Below are 19,979 nucleotides of genomic sequence, written 5' to 3'. Positions count from 1 at the left end.
AATAAAAAAAATATTTATTAATAAATTAAATAATATACATAGGTACTTAACCTATCTTATAAATAAGAAATAATTATTAATAATAGATAGTATTATTGCTTAATATCGACAACCTCAGTCTTCAGTTTGGAAGCCAGTGCCCTCCTCAGCTGCATTGCATCCGGCGGTGGTGGAGGAGCGGTTCCAGCGAGTGCCGCTTGAGCTGTTCGTGCCGATTTCGGTCTTGGTGCGTATTGACGAGAACCTTCTCCTCCTAATATTGTAGATATTGTGAGGTTAGTGAAAAATGTAAAAAAAAATAATGAACGACCATAGACGATATCTTCGCGCCACTTTATTGGTGTCAATCTGTTGAACTAAACAAAACTAAATTAGCAGTTCTACAAGTAATGCTAAACTTTTCACCATGTTTCTTATGAAAAGGGTTTGCACTATTTTATGTTGTATCACAGAATTGGCACCATTGTTATTGTCTGTGGTTATTGTACAGCGATAAGTATATTTTTTAAAGTAGCAATACAGATTGTATAAAAAAACACTACCCAGTCCCCACGCAATTCGCTCTTGATACCGAAGCAACCTAAGCTGATTTACAACGAAAAATTACAGAAGTAAAATCATGGTACCGACACAAATCGCGGATTACCGCAAACTATGCTTTATTACCATTCTATTTCTTTTTTGTATATCACAGACTTCCGTAATAAGCCACAACTGTAGCCCACCACACTAAACCAGAAACAATTTTAAAATTATAAATTCAGAAAGTTAGTGATCCCGGGCACTGAAAACATATTTACCTACAGCGTTCACGACGTACAGCACAAAGAGTGTCGACAAATGAGTTTATCAAGTATCAAGCTATTATACTTACCTCCTACTTCTGTGTCATTTTGAGCTGCATCTAGCCTCTTCTCTCTGACTTGTTTCTTAAGTGCAAGAAGTTTGTCACGTTGCTGCTTTAAATATTCCTGGCGAGCTTGAATTTCCTCTGCACTCACCTAGGATGGAACGGTAAGGAAAAGGATTTTTTATGATGCTTGCTTCCTTAATAAAGCAATAAAGTATATATACAAAATTCTGCTGACAAAAGACTGCGAAATCGACATGTTTAGTCCACTCGGTAGGTACCTTTAGTTGCTTAGAGATTTCTATTGGTACAACATAATTCGCACAGATCTCTAAATAAAATAAAATTGTCAATTCTACAAATAATGCTTCTTTTTCACAAAAAAGCCTGTCGAAAAGTATAGTACTAAATTTGGACCTCTACATAAGGAAATTAGTAGCCTAAAATTATTTCAGTAAAATCGGTGGTCTACCCGTGAAATTGTTGCCACTAATTTCGTAATGTCAATCCGACTTAATGATCTGAACCCGCGTTGCATGCACATTTAAAAATCAAAAGTAGAATAAGATCCTAAAATGAAATACATTTCTAGGTAGGTAGACTACTTGTATAATAAATATTTCTGGAAAGCTCTGCTTTTCCGGAATTACATAAACTTTGACAAATAACTTAATAAATAGGTAATGTAAAATAAAAGTAGTGTAACATCTACCTCCACTTTCTTAGGGTATACCACGACTGGTTCATCTTTTAGATTCAGACTGTCTAGTTTGGTTTCTATTTTCTCTTCATTCATCTCGATGTGCTGCAATTTGGACAGCAATGTTTGTTTTTCAGCTACAACTTCCTCTGGGGCAACTGGGCTTTCGTCCTTTACAGGGAAATCGTCATACTGCAATCTAATTTTTGTTTAAATTAATAATGGTGCCAATTCTGTGTTACACAAATCTCTAAACATATTTCTCTATTTAGAAAAGAATTGCCCTTTGCAAAAACGACGGGGTGATATAAGCTAGACGTCGGGTGATAGAAGGTGAATCAGTCTGGCGTGATTTTTTTGCTGTTTTATGAACCGATTCAAGATGGCCGCTGCCACACAACTGCGAATTAAATTTTTTTGTAGTTTTAAATAAGTATATGTCTCTTAATTGACTAAAGGAATAATGTACACTATATTGAAAGTGACTTATTTAGTGGCTGGGGTTTATTTTAATTTTTAATTCATATACGTGTAAGTTAAGTTAGGAGATTTATATTCGCATTAATATCATAGGTTATTAAACGAAAACGAATACTGAATAATTTTGTATACTTCTTGATCTCCGTCATGACGTCATCGTTGTCCGGCCAACCGGGACTACCGTCACTTTGCGAGGAATCCAAATCCTCAGGATCAGCAGTAAAAAGATTAGGCATTGTTCCAAAACGCTTTTCAATCAGCTCTAATGCCTGAAATGTAAAAAGTTTATCAAGTTAACCATTTCCAGTTTCTACTGTCATTTCAAGGGTTTTGAGGTAAGCACAGGAAATACAAGGATCTACGTGCTTATATTTTACTATGCTGAATATCTATTCTAACGTCTATCTGGAGGATTTGACAGTTTTAACGTCTATACTTACTATAGTTAAAACGTATAAATACTATATAATAGCTTTTTACGGAGCATTTACATACTTTTTGTATAAAATTATATTACTAATAAATATTCTAAAAGGCTAAGAGATATCTTTACCTGTAACTGCAGCTCGACATTTTTATGGGTCATCATTTTGACGAACATGTCATAATCGTTAGCAGCCCAGATTTGTTCAAACAGTCGTTTGTGAAAGTAAGCAGGTAGACCTGCGAGGTCGGTAGCGGACAAACGGCATGCTGCTTCGAACTGATCAGCTGTTATGCCAATGTCTTCCATGAAGGAACCCAGCATTACGTCTACCTAAAGATTTAGTAATATCAAGTCATCGTCCCCGCAAGATGTACTTATCTCCCGACAGGCGTAAATTTTGCAATCACTGCTGTCAAACGTCACTTTTCCAGACAATAAATAACCAAAAGTGATTTTATAAAGTGATATACTGTCGCGAGATACGTAATCACCCTGCGGAATAAAATGTACATATTATTTTAGAGTATATATCTTTGTGGAATAGCATGGCAGTGAGAATACAAACCATTATAGATATAATGAAATCATGCATTAAAATAATTTTTTCTGGTTTTAAATGGATAGTTGTCAGATGTGTTCGATTTTAATGAATTAAATCAAATTAATATCCTCGACTTCCGACTCCGTAATCTTACACTTACTAGCTAAAGCAAATTCATAGTTAAAAGAACAGAAGCTTGGTGTTTTAGCAGCTTACCAAGTTACGATACTCGTTATGTATCTTTTTATATTCTGGCCGGTCTAGAACATCTCCGTTTTCAGACGGCTCGAAGGCTAAGGCAAACAGAAAACATTACTTTTTATCTGCTGATCGTAGTAGGTTGGTACACATTACAAAGAGATCGTTGGCTCAGCGGGTTTAATTTCAACGTTCTATTTGTAATGTAATATCATAATGGTGCCAATTGCATCTCTTAACCAAATTGCCTGATGTCCATTACATCTCTTAACCAAATTGACAGGTATAAAAACAGTGCTATCCTTGACAACGGGAAATACCTGCTGTGATAAGGGCAACACTACGATTAGACCTGTCAATTTAGTAAGGTATCGTACTAGGCGACAATAAAAGAAAAGGATATAACGGAGAACGGCGAGCAACGTCCACCGTGCTACTAATATCATCTACTGCGAATAGTAGTAATTATGGGTAAATTCCCTCGTTGGAAGAGGCCTTTAGTCCAGCAGCGGACTTTTGTACCCTAATGAGACAGAATTGCCAAGGAGTTATTAAGCATATTAAGGAAATAAATATTTCAATGAACAAATTACTGTATTTACTGCTTCTGCACATCTAGGTAAGATAGTGATAGTTTTTGTAGCAATAGTACAATATTCCGCGATATCACTTGAATTTTGGTCAAAGTAAAATGCCATTGTAAGCTATCAATAAAATGGGTCTCTAAATTATAAAATACCTTAGTCTTCAATCCTTCCATGTTCGATAAAAACAGTCAGGGATTTGAAGAGTATTAATATTTGATAAGAAGCCACGAAGGTTGAAAGGACTAAAGCGACGTGGGGGAAAAAAAAGAAGAGGGGGAAAAAAGATGGCGCGAGAAGAGACAGCGGGCGTTTGGGATTATTTTGCGATATTTTAAAAGAGAGAAGGAAATAGTAGGAAAATCCTAAAGTGCACGCCTCATAATCTCATTCATTACAATAAAATTGAGATTATTTGTAAATTTGTTAAAGTATTTATTAAATAATAATTAAACTACATCTAATCATACCTTGAAAAGTAATAGGCTTCTATTCCTATCAAAATACTGAAGCCTATAAAAAAAAACCGACTCGATAAGTGATACGGGATCCGCACATACAGACACACGGACGTCCAAGACAGAACTTTTTTAAACAATTTTTTAATTCGTTTAAATAATAAAAAGAGATTTAAAAATATCATGAGTGTTAAAAAAGGTTTTTTTCCTCAACATTTGTCTATTTATATTCACTTATAAAAGCAATAAACAATAAAAAAAGTTACATTTTAAGTTGGAGAATTACTCGGTGTGCGTAACCTGACAGTAATACCCACCTTGCGACGTGCAAAAGGGAAAGGATTAGTAAAAGAGTAATTATTTTATGAGTTTATCGTGGAAGTATATTGTTAGTGTAATCGACAAAATATATGTTGGTGTATGATTCTGAAATTGGTTTATTATTTGGACTGGAGTAATTTTACACACGAGAATAATTAAAAATCAATTGTGTCCTTGAAGCCAATTATATTACTAAATGTTATACTTACGCAAAGATTTCTCTTCAATAAATGTTTGCAATGGTATATTCCATACTGGACCATGTAAGAATCCAACAAGGGAATCGAATACCCAAGCATTATTTTCTAAGTTTTCCATTGTAGAGTAGGTACAGTATCACTGAATTGGTTGGCACTGCAGTTAACTGCACTGCGATTGGCAACCTAAGCCAAACCTAAACGATACTGACTCTTTAAGCACCTACGCAATAACTAAATTTACGCTATTTGTAAATTGTAATTAGTTACCTTGACATTTAAACTGTATTTGTATTTTTGTTGTTATGGTTACCGTGTTTTGAAGTGACCGATGACTTAATACGAAGAGATATTTTACTGAATGAGTAGGTACCTATACAAAACCAGCGTTAAATATCGATTTAGAACCCAAAACATGCTTCTGTTTATTTTGTGTCTTACTGTCTGTCTGTATGTTCGTGCATCACGCAGAAAACACTGCACAAATACTATTTTGCACAAATAGTAAAGACAGTGATGCAAGTTTATAATCGGCTAAGGTTTGCGGAAATGATATACCTATGGGCAGTGGCGTGCACGAAGTTTCTTACCAGGATATGCATACAGCAGGAAAATTGCATAAAATGACAAAAATCCTCCTGCTATACGAGATAGGTATATATCAATTTTAGGGTAGACAGTGCTTTTTTGCATGTCACCCAACTTCATATTAGCAGCTTCGGCAAATAAACATTGATGCAGACAAATAATCGTCCCGGATATCTCGGGTACAACTGCAGTTTTACCTTCTTTTTATACAGAAAAAATGTCTGACGTAGGTATACCAATAAAAACACTTACATATGTTTTTTTTTTAATTTTAATTTATTTAAGTTTTTAATGTTACCTTATATAATGTGAGCCAAATTAAGTAAATGTATGTACCCCTGAATGTCAAATGTTTTATCACCCTTTTCGGGTCAGGATAAACCAAATTTAAAGGCACATATCACCATTTTCATAGCTTTATCAATATATTTATACCAATGAGCTACAATTAAATCAATAATAATCAATTATAATACAAATAAATCGATATATATAACCTTATAAAGTTACTTCTAAAATAACTACGAGCTTTACGCTATTGACATAATAAATTAATGTAAAAAAACGAGATTCTCAATTTCGAGTATTTATGTGTACTAAATAAATGATCGGTACTAGTGATAAAACTGTTTTAATCCACTTGAAGCAAATTGGCAAGGTGAAAAAGCTTGAAAGGCGGGTACCTCATGAATTAAATACAACAAACCGACAAACGTGCGTCGCCTGTTGTGTTACATTACTCAACCGGCACAATAATGAAAGAATTTCAAATCAAATCTTTAACTGTGATGATTAGTGGATCCTGCGCGATAATCGGAAACACTCATCGCAATGGTTGACCGCTGGCGAACGAGCCAAATCCTGCCGCAAGCGAAAATTTACTCAAAAAAAATACTTGTAAGCGTTTGGTGTACTTTTGCCGAAGTTGTTCTCTAAAGCTTTTTTTAAATCTGGCCAGACGATTCCAGCGGGTTTCTACTGTCAGCAACTGCAAACCATGATGGAAAAGCTAGCTGCTAAACAATCGAGGTTGGTCAATCGCTCGAGGTCAGTGCTGTTTCAGGACAACGCTAGACCACACACTGCCACAACAGACACCTACCAAATTATAGGAGCTTCAATTGTAATTAAAATGTATAAGTACCAGCGGACCCTCTCTACACCAAATAGATCTTCGGCAATGTTACAAACGTTTCGCTCCGACACGGAACATCATCAGGAGATATAACAGTTCAAAAATCCTCCACAATGGCGCTGGTGGATGCACAAGATATGGTATGAATGTAGCAATCGTAGATGAATTGAAGTATGCCGAGTTAAAAAATTTAATGTCATTATCGACTAAAGTAGTTAATTATTGAGAATTTCAACAACTTACGTTGTACAAAATATTGTGGTAAATATAACCTTACTTCCTTGTATCTCCATACTTCCTTGTTTATTTTTCAAGCCTACTCTAACAATATTTATATTTGGCGCTTCTTTTAAGAGTTACCCTGATGCAAATGTGGCGCCATCCTAATTTAATACATTTTGACGACACTTTTTCATATACACAGATGACTCTCCTTACCTCTACCCTCCATAGTAAAAAAGAATAGGCCCGTTTTGACATTTGTCATCGCTACGTAACTAGTTATGGAACCATAAGACTCGATACTCACGATAAATCAATTCAAGTTTGTATCAGTACTTGATTGATATGATTATGTATTGTAAAGTGTTCGTTCGTTCAAAGTATTCCTTTAACTTCACAACCAATTCGCGTGACTGGCTGTTGATTATACGTCCACTTTTCAACATGTTGAAATAGAGTTCGTACTATTTAAAAACAAACATAAAAATCGAGTCAAATCACTATGTTTAAATCAATGTCCAAAGTAGAAGAGCCAAAGTTAACGTAATAGTAAACAATATATATCAAACTTAAGCGAGCGCACAGTCACCTTTACAAGATGGGGAACGAAAAACTGCGCAGTGCGCGCGGGAACGTTTCAGTCATGTGCCGCTTGGTCAGATACATCAACTCAGACTCATTATTTAGAACCCAGTGTCGTCAATTCCAAATTTTATTTGCGGCTTTGAGTACCAAGACATTCTTTGCAGTTAAGATTACTACACAATATTTAATTTTGTTATTCAGTAAAAAAAGGGGTAACAACTCTAGAATAAAAAAAAGACTAAGAACGTAACTGTTTTCGAAATGTTTCGCAACAATTATAAATTGCATGCTACTATAAAGTAGGCGCAAAATGATTACTCGCAATATATTTTTTCATATTATTTAACGTCCCAAAAAAATTACGTTTTTTTTAAAACACTTAAATGATTTTTATTTTATTGTTTCTTTTAGTTTTGTTCCAAGTTACATTCTATGGTCTTGCACAAATGTCAAAACGGGCCTATTACATTTTTACGACTATAGTCTATTTCGTCAGTAGTATCACGGGTGAAGACTCTGTCTGTGGTATCCATAGTAATCTGTGACTCTCATCGACTTTGCTGTCAAGTGTCAACTGTCATGAAAACTATAGAAAAAAAGTGTCATCTGTCATTCTAAATTTGTGCTGAATATATTTTCGAAATTAGTCGCCGGAACATTGTAAATAAAACTTTGCTGGCTGAAATTCAATCTATAACTTGAAAAAAATGACAAAAAAGTACCGAATAATACACCACGAAAATGTTGACGGCGCAGAAATTGGCCTTAGAGTGGATTATCAGAACTCGCCTTATTCTCAACGATATACAATATATTACAGAAACGGCGAAAGGAATTCCATTTTGCCGTACCCGATTTTTATGCTTGGTCTAATGAATGCGGTCATATTCATTTGCGGTTGTTGTTGTCCGGAGGTTAATTTCGTGATATTTTCATTATTTCTCTTCATAATTCTCATTTGGTTAACACATACCGCTCATACAGGTTTGTAATGGTATTCTGCAAACTTTTAGCTAATACTGGTTGGCTTGTTGCCTTCTAAGCTAACTATTATTATGATTCCCCAACTTTGCACAAGTAAAAATCAAAAAAAAAAGTTAAGTCATGGTCACTTTTTGGCACCCTGCAGGGCTAGCATGGGCGGGAGATAAAAATTAAATTATATTATTATTATATTAATTCCCCTGAAAAGGGATATAGTTAACGTCCCCATCTGCTTAATCACTGGAACATGGAATAGGAGAAGTTTACCCCTGTTTATTATTACACATATATTATTTGGATATTATTTCCACTTGTGCACCAGTGCTCTGAGAGTTGATAAAGCTGTGGTAGAAGATAAATTTATATCATTTCCCAGGGGATATCATTATCTCCTTCCCATGCTAGCCATGCTGCATATGCATTGTTTTATAAATGGACTTTTAATTCCTAGGATCTGAGAAAAAATGATCAAATTTCCACTTTCTTTTACTACTTAATATAGAGAAAAACAAAGTCAAAAATATTAACATATCCATCAAATCATATTATCATCAAATATAATCCTGGGAATCCAATGTTTCCCGGGATTGTGAATGGATATTTTTGCGGGAATTCCTAGGATCCGGAACCCAGGACCGTAAGAACGGAAGGTTGTGATAAAAATGCAATGTGTGTGCAAAGCAATGGGTTTGAAGCTAGGCAAATTCACAAGCTTGTCATTTGCAGTATATGAACATGTTTATGAATTATTGTTTCAAAATTATTTAGTCTTTATAAGCATTTTGCTAATGCTGTAGTAATCCCTGAAGCCATTTTACCTTAAATATCAGTGTGAAGTTATGATTGTCAAGTATGGCTGTATATTTTTATGAAAACTTTGCAAAATTTGGTTATTATTATGAATATTGTTATACTCAATTTTAGAATTTAAACCTTTTCATTTAATCAATCAGTTGCTTTAACAGTGTAGGAAAACATCGTACAGAAACCAGCATGCCTGAAAATTCTCTATAACAGGGTTTCAGTGGCATGCATAGAGGGTATGCACAGGCTATGCAGATGATATAAAATGAAGAAAATCTCCAGTACTTGTTATAAATACTTAAGTGTAGGCTTTTTATAACTCTTACAAAGCCTATCCCTATGGTTTTTATAACTTGTTATAACTGGAGATTTCTTCATTTTATATCATCTGCATACCCTGTGCATACCCTCTATGCAGGCCACTGCAGGGGTTCCCAACCTTATTAAGCCAGCAGTGCACTTACAAGTTAAGAATTTTGCACAGCGTCCCCACCCCAACCTAGCTAGTTAAAATAGAAAGGTACCTGTGAGTTAGGTAGATTATTATATGAGAAAGAATTAAGAAAACTAAAACTACCCCATAAATGGGATATCTGTAGTGCTGCACAAAGAGTAGAGTGCCAGGCTAGGAAGCCCTGCTGTATGAAGTTCTCAAAGGTGTGTGAAGTTGACCGAAGCAACCTTTCTCAGCTTGTTATGCCCTTATCTTTATGAGGGGAGACCCAGGTCCAGTAGTGGGCTGATAATAGGTTGATAATGATACCTTTAATTAATTACCATTGGCTTTGCACTTATTAATATTTGTATTTCTTACAGAAACTGTTTTGGTCATTCCAACAGTTGGTATTCAATGTTCGGTGGAGTACATGATGGGGACGAAAACCAATTTTGTGCCCTGGTCAAGCATTGAGGATGTGATAGTAAATGAAGTTATCAAATTGGTAATTAATTTATTATATTTATACTAGCTGTTGCCCGCGACTTCGTCCGCTTTTGTTTTTGTTTTTCGAAAGACGTGCCTCATAAATGTAGCAGCACTTTAGGATAGCTAAGCCCGGTGTAAAATTGTCAAACACTTTCATCCCCTCACCCGACAGAACTGAGCTTAATTTCGGGATAAAAAGCATCCTATATTACTTCTAATACCTTCAGGAATATACATATGTACAAAATTTCGTGATGATCGGGTTAGTAGTTTTTGCGTGAAAGCGTAACAAACAAACTTACATTAATATTTATAATATATTTAATATTTAATATTTACTATATTTATATAAATACGACAAGTTAGCCCTTGACTGCAATCTCACTTGGTAGTAAGTGATGATGCAATCTAAGATGGTAGCGGGCTAACCTGTGAGGTAGTATGGTAGTCATGCCCCTAATTGATTTTTGGACGATACATCGCACTGGAACGCTAAATAGCTTAGCGGCACATATTTGTCGGTAGGGTGGTAACTTGCCACCGCCAAAGCCCCCCACCAGACCAGACCAGAGAAAATTCTGAAATTATGAATTCCCAAAGTGTCCCTGCCGGGAATCAGATCCGGGGACTCCTACTTAAATTCAAAATACGCCAGGGGAGGTCGTAAAAATATACTAAAAATAAATAAATTAAATAGTTCAAACAAACTAAAAAACACGCTTGGTATAAAAAACTAAACTAATTTCTTTCTTTTAGTTTATTCATAATAGCGATTTTTTTTAGTTTTTCTTGATCTATTATTTTTATTAGAGCAAAATTAATCGGTAACCCATCCACCATTAAAGAGATAAAATATAGATATAATATTTTTTTTTTTATTCAGTGTGCCCGTCTCTCGAAATGCAAGTTCTGATTATTATTTAAAACAGGCCATTAAATAGTAATAGCTAACGCCCTCTACCATCTAGTAGCTTAATGTTTTCTGTGGAATTTGTTAGGTACGCGAACGCCATAGGTTTTTTACATTTGGGTCTAGATGGCGCTGTAGTAATTAGTAAAAAATCTTATTTTTTATAGTGAAAATTGGAATAATCTTTTCAGATTAGTGTATTGTCATCGGTCCTCGATATTTCTACAAAGTTTGAAAGAAATCTGACCGTTTAAAGTGGGTCTAAATCGCGCCCAAAGAAGTCAGTTACAAAAATACTTACAAGTGAAGCTAATATAAAGCGTGTAATTTATTAAAGTGGGATAAAATAGATGCAATTTGCTAAAAGTAAGGCTTATCTTAGAACATCGCGAGCTCCCTTAATCTATCCAATCTACTGTAGCAGTAGCAATATCCAAAATAATTGAAGTTTATTAAAGCAGTAAGATATCAAAACATGAAATTCGGCATTCAGAAATTTGGGAGTAGCTAATTGAGTTATAGTAATATTTTTGACGTCACGCCACCTTCCGGGTCCAATTGTGTCCAATTGTGTCAAAACAAAATTTCATCAAACCGGTCCATAGATGCTTAAGAGGAAGTTAGTGACAAACACACGTACCACAGAAATATATTATGTAACTACATGTTATTGTCGTTTTTAGTATTTATTTTACCGTTTAAACCTTCTGTAGATTTCCGCTAATGTTTCAAGGGCTAAATAAGAGAAAAAGGTCCAGCCGTTCAAGAGGTTCATATAAATCTATATAAATGGAATATATAAAACCAATTTTTCATATCAAGCACAACATCGGCTATATTAAAATGTTATTGCTTTAAACTATGGTAGCAACGTCCACCAACGTCAACAATCCGCGATGGGCCAGCGTGGTGGACTACGGCATTAACGCCTTGTCATTGTGGGAGGAGACCCTAACCCTGACAGTAGTGCGTCGGTAATAGGTTTATATGATAACACGATGATAACAACTACGCAGTGGCGTGCACTTCATATATACACAAAAGCTCTGCATACCCAAAATTTTTTGTATAACTCATTAACACGCAGGATTGTTCTATTTTATGGCATCATCCTTCTTTATGCATACCCTGGTCAAAAACCCTGTACAAGCCACTGCAACTGCGGGAGGCTTCATTTTCAGGGGGCAGAGTTCGAATCCTAGCACGCACCTCTAACTTTTCTAAGATCTTCTCTAATTTATGTGCTTTGTAAGCAACTATAATATGACTTGTTTCAACAGTGAAACCTGCATGCCTGAGAGTCCACCAATCCGCACATGGCCAGCGTGGTATCATCATCATATCAACCCATTACCGAGCACAGGTATCCTCCCACAATGAGAAGGGGTTAAGGCAGTAGTCCACCACGCTGGCCCAGTACGGATTGGTGGACTGCACACACAGTAACACAGAGAACATTATGTAGAACTCTCGGCATGCAGGTTTCCTAGCAAGGTTTTCCTTTACCGTTGAAGCAAGCGATATTTTAATAACTTCAAACTCTGGGATTCGAACTCGGCCCCCCGAAAGTGAACTCCAGCTACTACCCACTGGGCTATCACCGCTTTGCTGCGTAGTATACAACAGCCTAAACCATTCTCACTCTGAGCGGAGACACTGAAGAAAGTCTGTGACTCCTCTCATAGTGACCTGAACCGCACCAATCACTCCCTCAGCGGCATATCGTACTGGCCGAAGCAAGGTCTTAGTGATTAACACGCCATGCCGAAAATACGCGTCCGAAGTTCCGTGGATGATTTTATGTTCCGACGCATTCGGCTGATATGACACGATAATAGCCTATTTTTTTTAATTCAGGGTCTCGAGCGTGTTATCTACACAGTACGCAAAACAAAGCGATCTTGTTAGGGTTTCGTTGTTACTTGAAACCCAAAAATAGACTGATTTACAGTAATAGCATTTGCTGAGGCTTTACAAGAAGACAAATACAGGAAAGAATATTGATGGTGCAACCATTGAATTCTACGGTCGCGTATAATGTGCTGTGCAAAACATTGCCGCCGAATCGGTGCCGAACTTACGCTCGACCGTTTTTCGGCTGTATGCATAACGCGACGTAATTTCGGTTTGGTGTGTCATCGGTAATAAAATAAATTTCAGGCGTAGTCACGCCTAACTTCGGTCGCCAATTTTCGGTATAGTTTGTTAATTAAACACTTAAAGTCGAGTATTTTTTAACTTCTCTAAGATAAGATCCTGCATCTTAGATGGAAATTATTCGTGACTATCTAACATTATTTTATTTTGTTCATTACAGAATCAAGTTATTTGCTTTTTGACTATAGTGCTCAAACCGTCGGGAAATAATCGGACGCAGTCAAGGAAATTGATACCATTATTTAAGGTTTGTTTTAAAAAAATTAATTAATTTTATTTGTGTTGTTCAAATTCAAAATTCATGTAGGCCTAGTTTATAAGCACTTTTGAAACGGCAAGTCAGTCTGTTTGTAGTGACTCTACCACCGGTTCGGAAGGCAGATTCCACTGAGAAGAGCCGGCAAGAAACTCAGCAGATTGCTCGTTTCCAACATCATTTTTTTAGTTTAACAATCTTTAGAATTTTTCTGTTTTGTAAGAGATGAGAGCGGAGTGGCCTGCTTCACCTTGTCGTGGTGTAGTAACCACGATTGGTTAAATGTGTTTTAATATATAGTTGTAGCTAGAAAGTCAAATTATTGAAGTCAGTCACGAATACCTGATAGGTATTTAAAGGCGGGCGGCTTCCTAGGAATCGGATGGCAACTCTTGTCCACTCTTCGACTATGAAATTATGATAATTCAGTATAAAAACAATAGAATTTATAATTTCATAATTTTTTTAGTGTTTTTAACTAAATTTGGAGGATATGTTAATTTTATAAGATTTTTAAAATGCATGTAAAAATTTCGGAGCAGACAGGAGTTGAACCTGCGACTCTCTGGCAATCGCGGCCTGAGCGCTTTAACCACTAAGCTACGGCTATACTACCGTCGATGCCGAAATTAGTATATATGATTTATTTGAGTCTTATAACGACTGTGGTGCCATCTAGTAGGAAACATTACAGTTTCTACTTTTCAAAAGTCCATATTACAATGAGACACGTACTCTTTTATAACTACTAGATGGCACTACACGTCTTTTCGGTAGTGTAGAAACCAGCCACAAACGAATCCTCCTACCAGACCAGATCCTATAACCTTCCACTCAAAACAACAGCGCAGGCAAGTAAAACATCGTGTGGATACCTGCATGGCTGAGTATGGATGGCTGCATACCACACGGTAGTGGTTCGGAATTATGATGTTTAAATTTGTTGAAAGAGCAAGACGATATTTTTTTATTTATTTATTTGCTTCAGGCAACTAGGCCTATATAAAAAACACAAAATAATACCTATACAAAAATTAAAAAACAATTTACAACGCAAAAAGGTGTTGGAATGGCGACCTCGCACTGGTAAACGCAGCGTTCGTAGACTCGCGATGAAATGGACAGATGGCATCAAGCGAGTCGTAGGGAGCCGCTGGACCCAAGCGGCACAAGATCTCTTTTTGGAGATTCTCTATTTGGAACTCCCTAGAAAAGTCCTATGTCCAGCAGCGGACGTCCATTGGTTGAAATAATGATGACTATACAAAAATAAAAATAAAATTGAAAAAGACGTTATACCTTGTTTTTATATTTATGAAGTTCTGGTATTTATCAAAGAGAACAAACACTTATATAGTGATAGCGAACGCAGGAAAAATAAATTATGGTTTAAGCCACATTCTACAGCGTTATACGAGAATAGTATTTTCATTATGGAGCCTAAAATATACAACAAATCGCCAGCGTCGCTAGCCGACAGACACATATATCTTGTAGATTTTAAGAATAAGATTTAAAAATTGCTTATTGGGAAATGTTATTATACTCCAAGAATATATAGTACTAGCTGTTGCCCGCGACTTCGTCTGCGTTTAATTTTGTTTTTTGATGTAAATTAAAGTAAGCGATACTGACTTTTAGATTTAAAAGCGCTAAGCCTTAAATGAGGGGTTTGCTGCTGTCCGCTGAGGAAATCTGTCCTCTGTCTCCAACCACAGTTTGGGCAACATTAAACACATATTATAACCTGTATAAAACAAAAATAATTATTTATATCGGTTATAATTTGTCGGAGTTATGGTGTAAAATCCTCAAACACTCATCCCCTCTCCCAAAGGAACCGAGCTCAATGTCGGGATAAAAAGTATCCTATATTACTTCTAACACTTCCAAGATTATGTGTACAAAGTTTTATGAGGATCGGTTAAGTAGTTTTTGCGTGAATGCATAACAAACAAACTTACATTGACATTTATAATATTAAGTAGGATTAAGTAGAATGATAATTTGACATGATTGGGTATTTGTAATGTTGATGTCAGTCTTAAATTTGTGTCTTATTTTAATAATGCCGATTGATTTAATAGTATATTGTGCAACAAGTGAGGAATCGACAACATCGCACGGGTTGTAGATACTATTTTTTATTACAAATGCGATATATGTGGGCACAAAATCCCAAGTCCCAACAAACGGATGAAAAGTTTTAAAAAAAGAAACAAATATACTTCAAACAATAAATACAAATTAATTAATATTAATTAACAAAATATAATAAATTTATTTGGAACAATCAATGCGTAGAATTATACAGCTCAATATTTATTAATTATTTTTAATTTCGTTCAAATAAATTGTCACATTTGTAATAAAAAATAGTTTTATTATAGAAATTAGGAATTAGTGTAAGAACATATATTTCTGCATGCCGTTCGTCCTTATATTTTATCTACCAAAATGGTAAAACCAATCGGCAAATAAACTAATTGAATTGCAAAATTGAATTGCATTGCGAAGGCTGATGGCCCCTTTTCTCATTTCAGATCACAAAACCTAGGGCACTTATACTGGAAACATTGTATTTGGAGTTGCAAACAATGTTGATGACACCAGAGTGCACGGATCCCGACAACGCGATTGCTCGTTTGAATCATCGATTTAAAATTCGTCACGCACTTTTCCTACTGAAGCGGAGTAAGGGTGCTGAGAAGTAAGAGAATTGATTAAATTTTTTTTCTTATTGTCACAAATCGAAGAAATATTTACTATAGTGTCCTACCTCACATTCATCCTGTTGCTACTCGTAACTCCCAACCGCCCTTATTGTTACAAATCGAATAAATATTTACTATAGTGTCCTACCTCTCACATTCATCCTGTTGCTAACTCCTAACCGCTATACCCCTAACAGATTAGCCCGCTACCATATTGGATAGAAGCAAGCGTTTCTTTGCGGATTTTTTGGCAATTTAACAATTATTCATCTCCTGAGGTCATTTTTAGATGGGTACTATGGGTTATGTAATCCCCTCCCAATATGAGAAGGGGTTAAGGCCGCAGTCCACCACTTTAGCCAAGTGCGTATTGGTGGACACACACCTTTGTGTATATCACGATGTTTTTTTGTATCAATATCAACAACCTGTCATCGAAAGTGTATAGGAAAAAGTAGTTCCATTTTTATCCGCAATATGGCGACGATTCAAGATCCAACCTACAAATTAAGCAGGCCACCTACACTACATTCAAAGTCAAATTCAAAGTCAAATATTTCTTTATCCAAATAGGCAAATAGATGGCACTTTTGATGCGTTGATAAAATTCTAGTCTTTAAACAGCCCGCTATCACTTTTGATTATTCTTGACTTACCTTGGTGAGATAGTTAAGGGATAACTTGTAGTGGATAAAAAAAAAATCAATCGACAAATCACAAACCAACGGAGATTATATTTCATTCCTATATAAGCGATATAAATGTTAATGGATGTTAATTAAAATGTTATTAGTAAAGAATCATAAATTCTGTAGTAGAATTTTGTTAGTAATTAGATATATTGCGTATTTTTGTTAGTTATCATTTAGTATATTGCACCTTTATTTGACCTGTACCACAATTTAATTATTTTACTCACAATCTGGGATATCTGGAAGAGATCTCTTATAGAGATAAGCTTTCCTTTGTACACTTCATGTATATATGTTAACAATCACAATTTATGGTACATAAATAATAAAAAAAAAATGAATGAACACCCAACCTATGTATAAAGTATGTATATAGTAATATATGTATATATATATATATATAATATTATATATATATAATATAATTGAGACTGTAAGAAAGCCCCTACTTTATACATAGGTTGGGTGTTTTTTTTTTTTTAATTATTTATGTACCATAAATTGTGATTGTTAATATATATTATTTATATATATATTTTAAAAATTTATAGAAATTATAATTTCTTAGTATACTATTTCCTATTTCTTAGTATACTATACTATACTATACTATATAGTAGTCAGAATGAAATAAAAATTCAATTGCCAAATTATATACCAACGCAGATAATATTTTATTCATTTTAATATAGCTAGTGTAAAACGTTAAAAATGTTAATGGATGTTAAATAAAATATAATTAGTTAAGAAATATAAATCAATATCTACCTATGGCTGAATGGCGCATTGGGCAGCGAACCTGCGAGTCCAAGGCTGTGCGTTCGATTCCCACAACTGGAAAATGAACGTTTTTCAGTGGCCGGGTATTTATAAGAATTTATGTATATTATTCTTGAAAATATTCATCAGTCATCTTAGTACACATAACAAGGGGCTAGATGGCGATGTGTGTATTGTCGTAATATATTTATATTTATTTATTTATACAAACAAACTACCTATATATTATCATATTACGTCACCAACTTGCATTAAAGCAGTGTTGTGGGACATTGCTCTTAATCCAATGAATGATGAAAAATAGGTATCTAACCCACCTACTAGGTAACCATAAAAAGTGTCATTTATAATTTGCTAATACTCGATACAAAATGATACTCATTCCAAATAATATGTTTCAGTTTTTCATTTAAAAAAGTAACGTAAAAAGGAATTTTATAACCCTAATTACGGCCGACTGGCGCAGTGGGCAGCGACCCTGCTTTTTGAATCCATGGCCGTGGGTTCGATTCCCAATACTGGTAAATGTGTGTGTGATGAGCATGAATGTTTTTCAGTGTCTGGGTGTTTATATGTATATTCTAAGTATTTATGTGAATTATTTATAAAAAAAAATTCAGTCATCTGAGTACCCATAACACAAGCTACGCTTACTTTGGGGCTGGATTGCGAAGTGTGTATTGTCGTAGTATTTTATTTATTATTTATTTAATTCACTTCAATGACTTAACACCACATTTATATGTGTATAAGTGTGTGTGTGTGTGTGTGTGTGTGTGTGAATTATTGTTTTAATATTATTTAATTATAACCTTTTTGCTGTAACCAAAGTAAACCGTGAAGCTATTTGACACAGATGATATTTTTTTATGATAACTTTGTACTGATATTTGTCTAAAAGTTTTGATCCCAGGCAAAAGTTGTGGAACATAGGTTATCACTTGTAATTTGACTTCTACTCCACATCTAACATGCCTTGTATTAAAAAAAAAAAAATTGTAAAAAGCAATCTATGATATTCTCAGTGGCGTGCACTTCATACATGCACAAAAGCACTGCATACCCTAAAATTTATATATATCTCATAAACCGGGAGGATTTTTGCCGTTTTATGCAATTTTCCTGCTATATGCATAACCTGGTAAGAAACTAAGTGCACGCCACTGGATATTCTAGATCACTTCTTAAGTAATATTTAAGATTTGTATTAGATAAGATTGTGAAAATAGTTGTACTTGATAGACTTAGAAGGTACTCCCTTTCAAACAAGCCTTTTATTAAAAACCATGTACAAAGTCTATCTATAATACTACAAGTCTATCTATAATACACATCTTTAGTATTATTTTTGATTTGGGTTAGATCAGATTATGAATTCTGTTTTACCTCCATTTCTAACAAGCGTTATATTAAAAAAAAAGTATGATATAAAGGATGTCACATTCCATAATACTAGCTCATTTCGTTAGTAATATTTTAGATTTATGTTAGATGCGATTATGAATATTGTAGGTACTCCAATTCCAACAAGTCTTGTATTATAAAAAAAAATGTAGATAGTCTTACCTACGCAATTCTCCATATTATATTTTAGATTTACTGGGCATAGAACTACATTTTGAACAAGCGTTGTTTAAAAATAAATATTTTATGTTGAATTTCACAAACCATAATATTTTATACAACTTTTAAAGTATTATTTTAGATTTATTTTAGAATTATTTTTAAGACTGTTATTTAATTTATAAAAGAGTTTTGTTTAAAATGTTGTTATTGTTTTCTCTTAGTTTTTATCAAAAAATTATCGCATTGTGATGTTTTCTACTGTATATCTACTAGTTGTGACTTTATTTTTTAAATCAATATAGATACAACTATTTTGTGCTGCATTTATATAAAACGTAGACGAATAATTATTAATAAATAATCAAATATAATGAAAACTGACTTTTATTTTATACTGTAATAATAAAACTGTAACTTGACGATTCCTGTGTTCCTATGTGCTGCATTTATGTAAACGTAAATGACAAATTATTAATTAGTAATCAAATATAATTATATCTGGCTTTTATTTAATAATTTAATAATAGAACTGTAACTTGACGGTTCCTGTGTTCCTATGGTTAAATCAACATTATGATCATCATATCAACCTATTACCGGCCCACCACAGGGCACGTGTTTACTCCCACAATAAGAAGGGGTTAAGGCCGTAGTCCACAACGCTGGCTCAATGCGGATTGGTGGACTTCACACACCTTTGAGAACATTATAGAGAACTCTCAGGTATGCAGGTTCCCTCACGCTGTTTTCCTTAACCGTTGAAGCAAGTTATATTTTTATTGCTTAAAACGCACTTAACTTAGAAAAGTGAGAGGTGCGTGCTGGGATTCGAACTCGCCCTCCCGAAAGATGATATACATGAACGTATAAGTGCCAGTGATAGGCCTAAATAAATAAAATTTGAA

At 34.6% G+C, this 19,979-nt stretch overlaps 2 protein-coding genes across 2 annotated transcripts; one reads left to right on the top strand and one right to left on the bottom strand.

The window, feature by feature from the left end:
- Positions 1-92: 92 nt before the first annotated feature.
- On the bottom strand, positions 93-4,966 carry LOC120632080 (cilia- and flagella-associated protein 36). Its single transcript, XM_039901858.1, has 7 exons — positions 4,769-4,966; positions 3,215-3,291; positions 2,584-2,787; positions 2,163-2,299; positions 1,563-1,749; positions 875-1,001; positions 93-253 (listed from the first exon to the last, which is right to left on the bottom strand). Exons 1-7 carry the CDS (start codon positions 4,875-4,877, stop codon positions 93-95), a joined length of 1,002 nt encoding a protein of 333 aa, XP_039757792.1. The 5' UTR covers positions 4,878-4,966.
- Positions 4,967-7,916: 2,950 nt separating this feature from the next.
- On the top strand, positions 7,917-16,910 carry LOC120632079. The gene is made up of 4 exons (XM_039901857.1): positions 7,917-8,270; positions 9,891-10,015; positions 13,227-13,313; positions 15,866-16,910. Exons 1-4 carry the CDS (start codon positions 7,994-7,996, stop codon positions 16,034-16,036), a joined length of 660 nt encoding a protein of 219 aa, XP_039757791.1. The 5' UTR covers positions 7,917-7,993; the 3' UTR covers positions 16,037-16,910.
- Positions 16,911-19,979: the final 3,069 nt, after the last annotated feature.

Source organism: Pararge aegeria, chromosome 19 (assembly GCF_905163445.1).
Source record: "Pararge aegeria chromosome 19, ilParAegt1.1, whole genome shotgun sequence".
Lineage (NCBI taxonomy): Eukaryota > Metazoa > Arthropoda > Insecta > Lepidoptera > Nymphalidae > Pararge > Pararge aegeria.
Note: the sequence above shows the minus strand (reverse complement) of the source record. Positions and strands in the feature narration are given on the sequence as shown.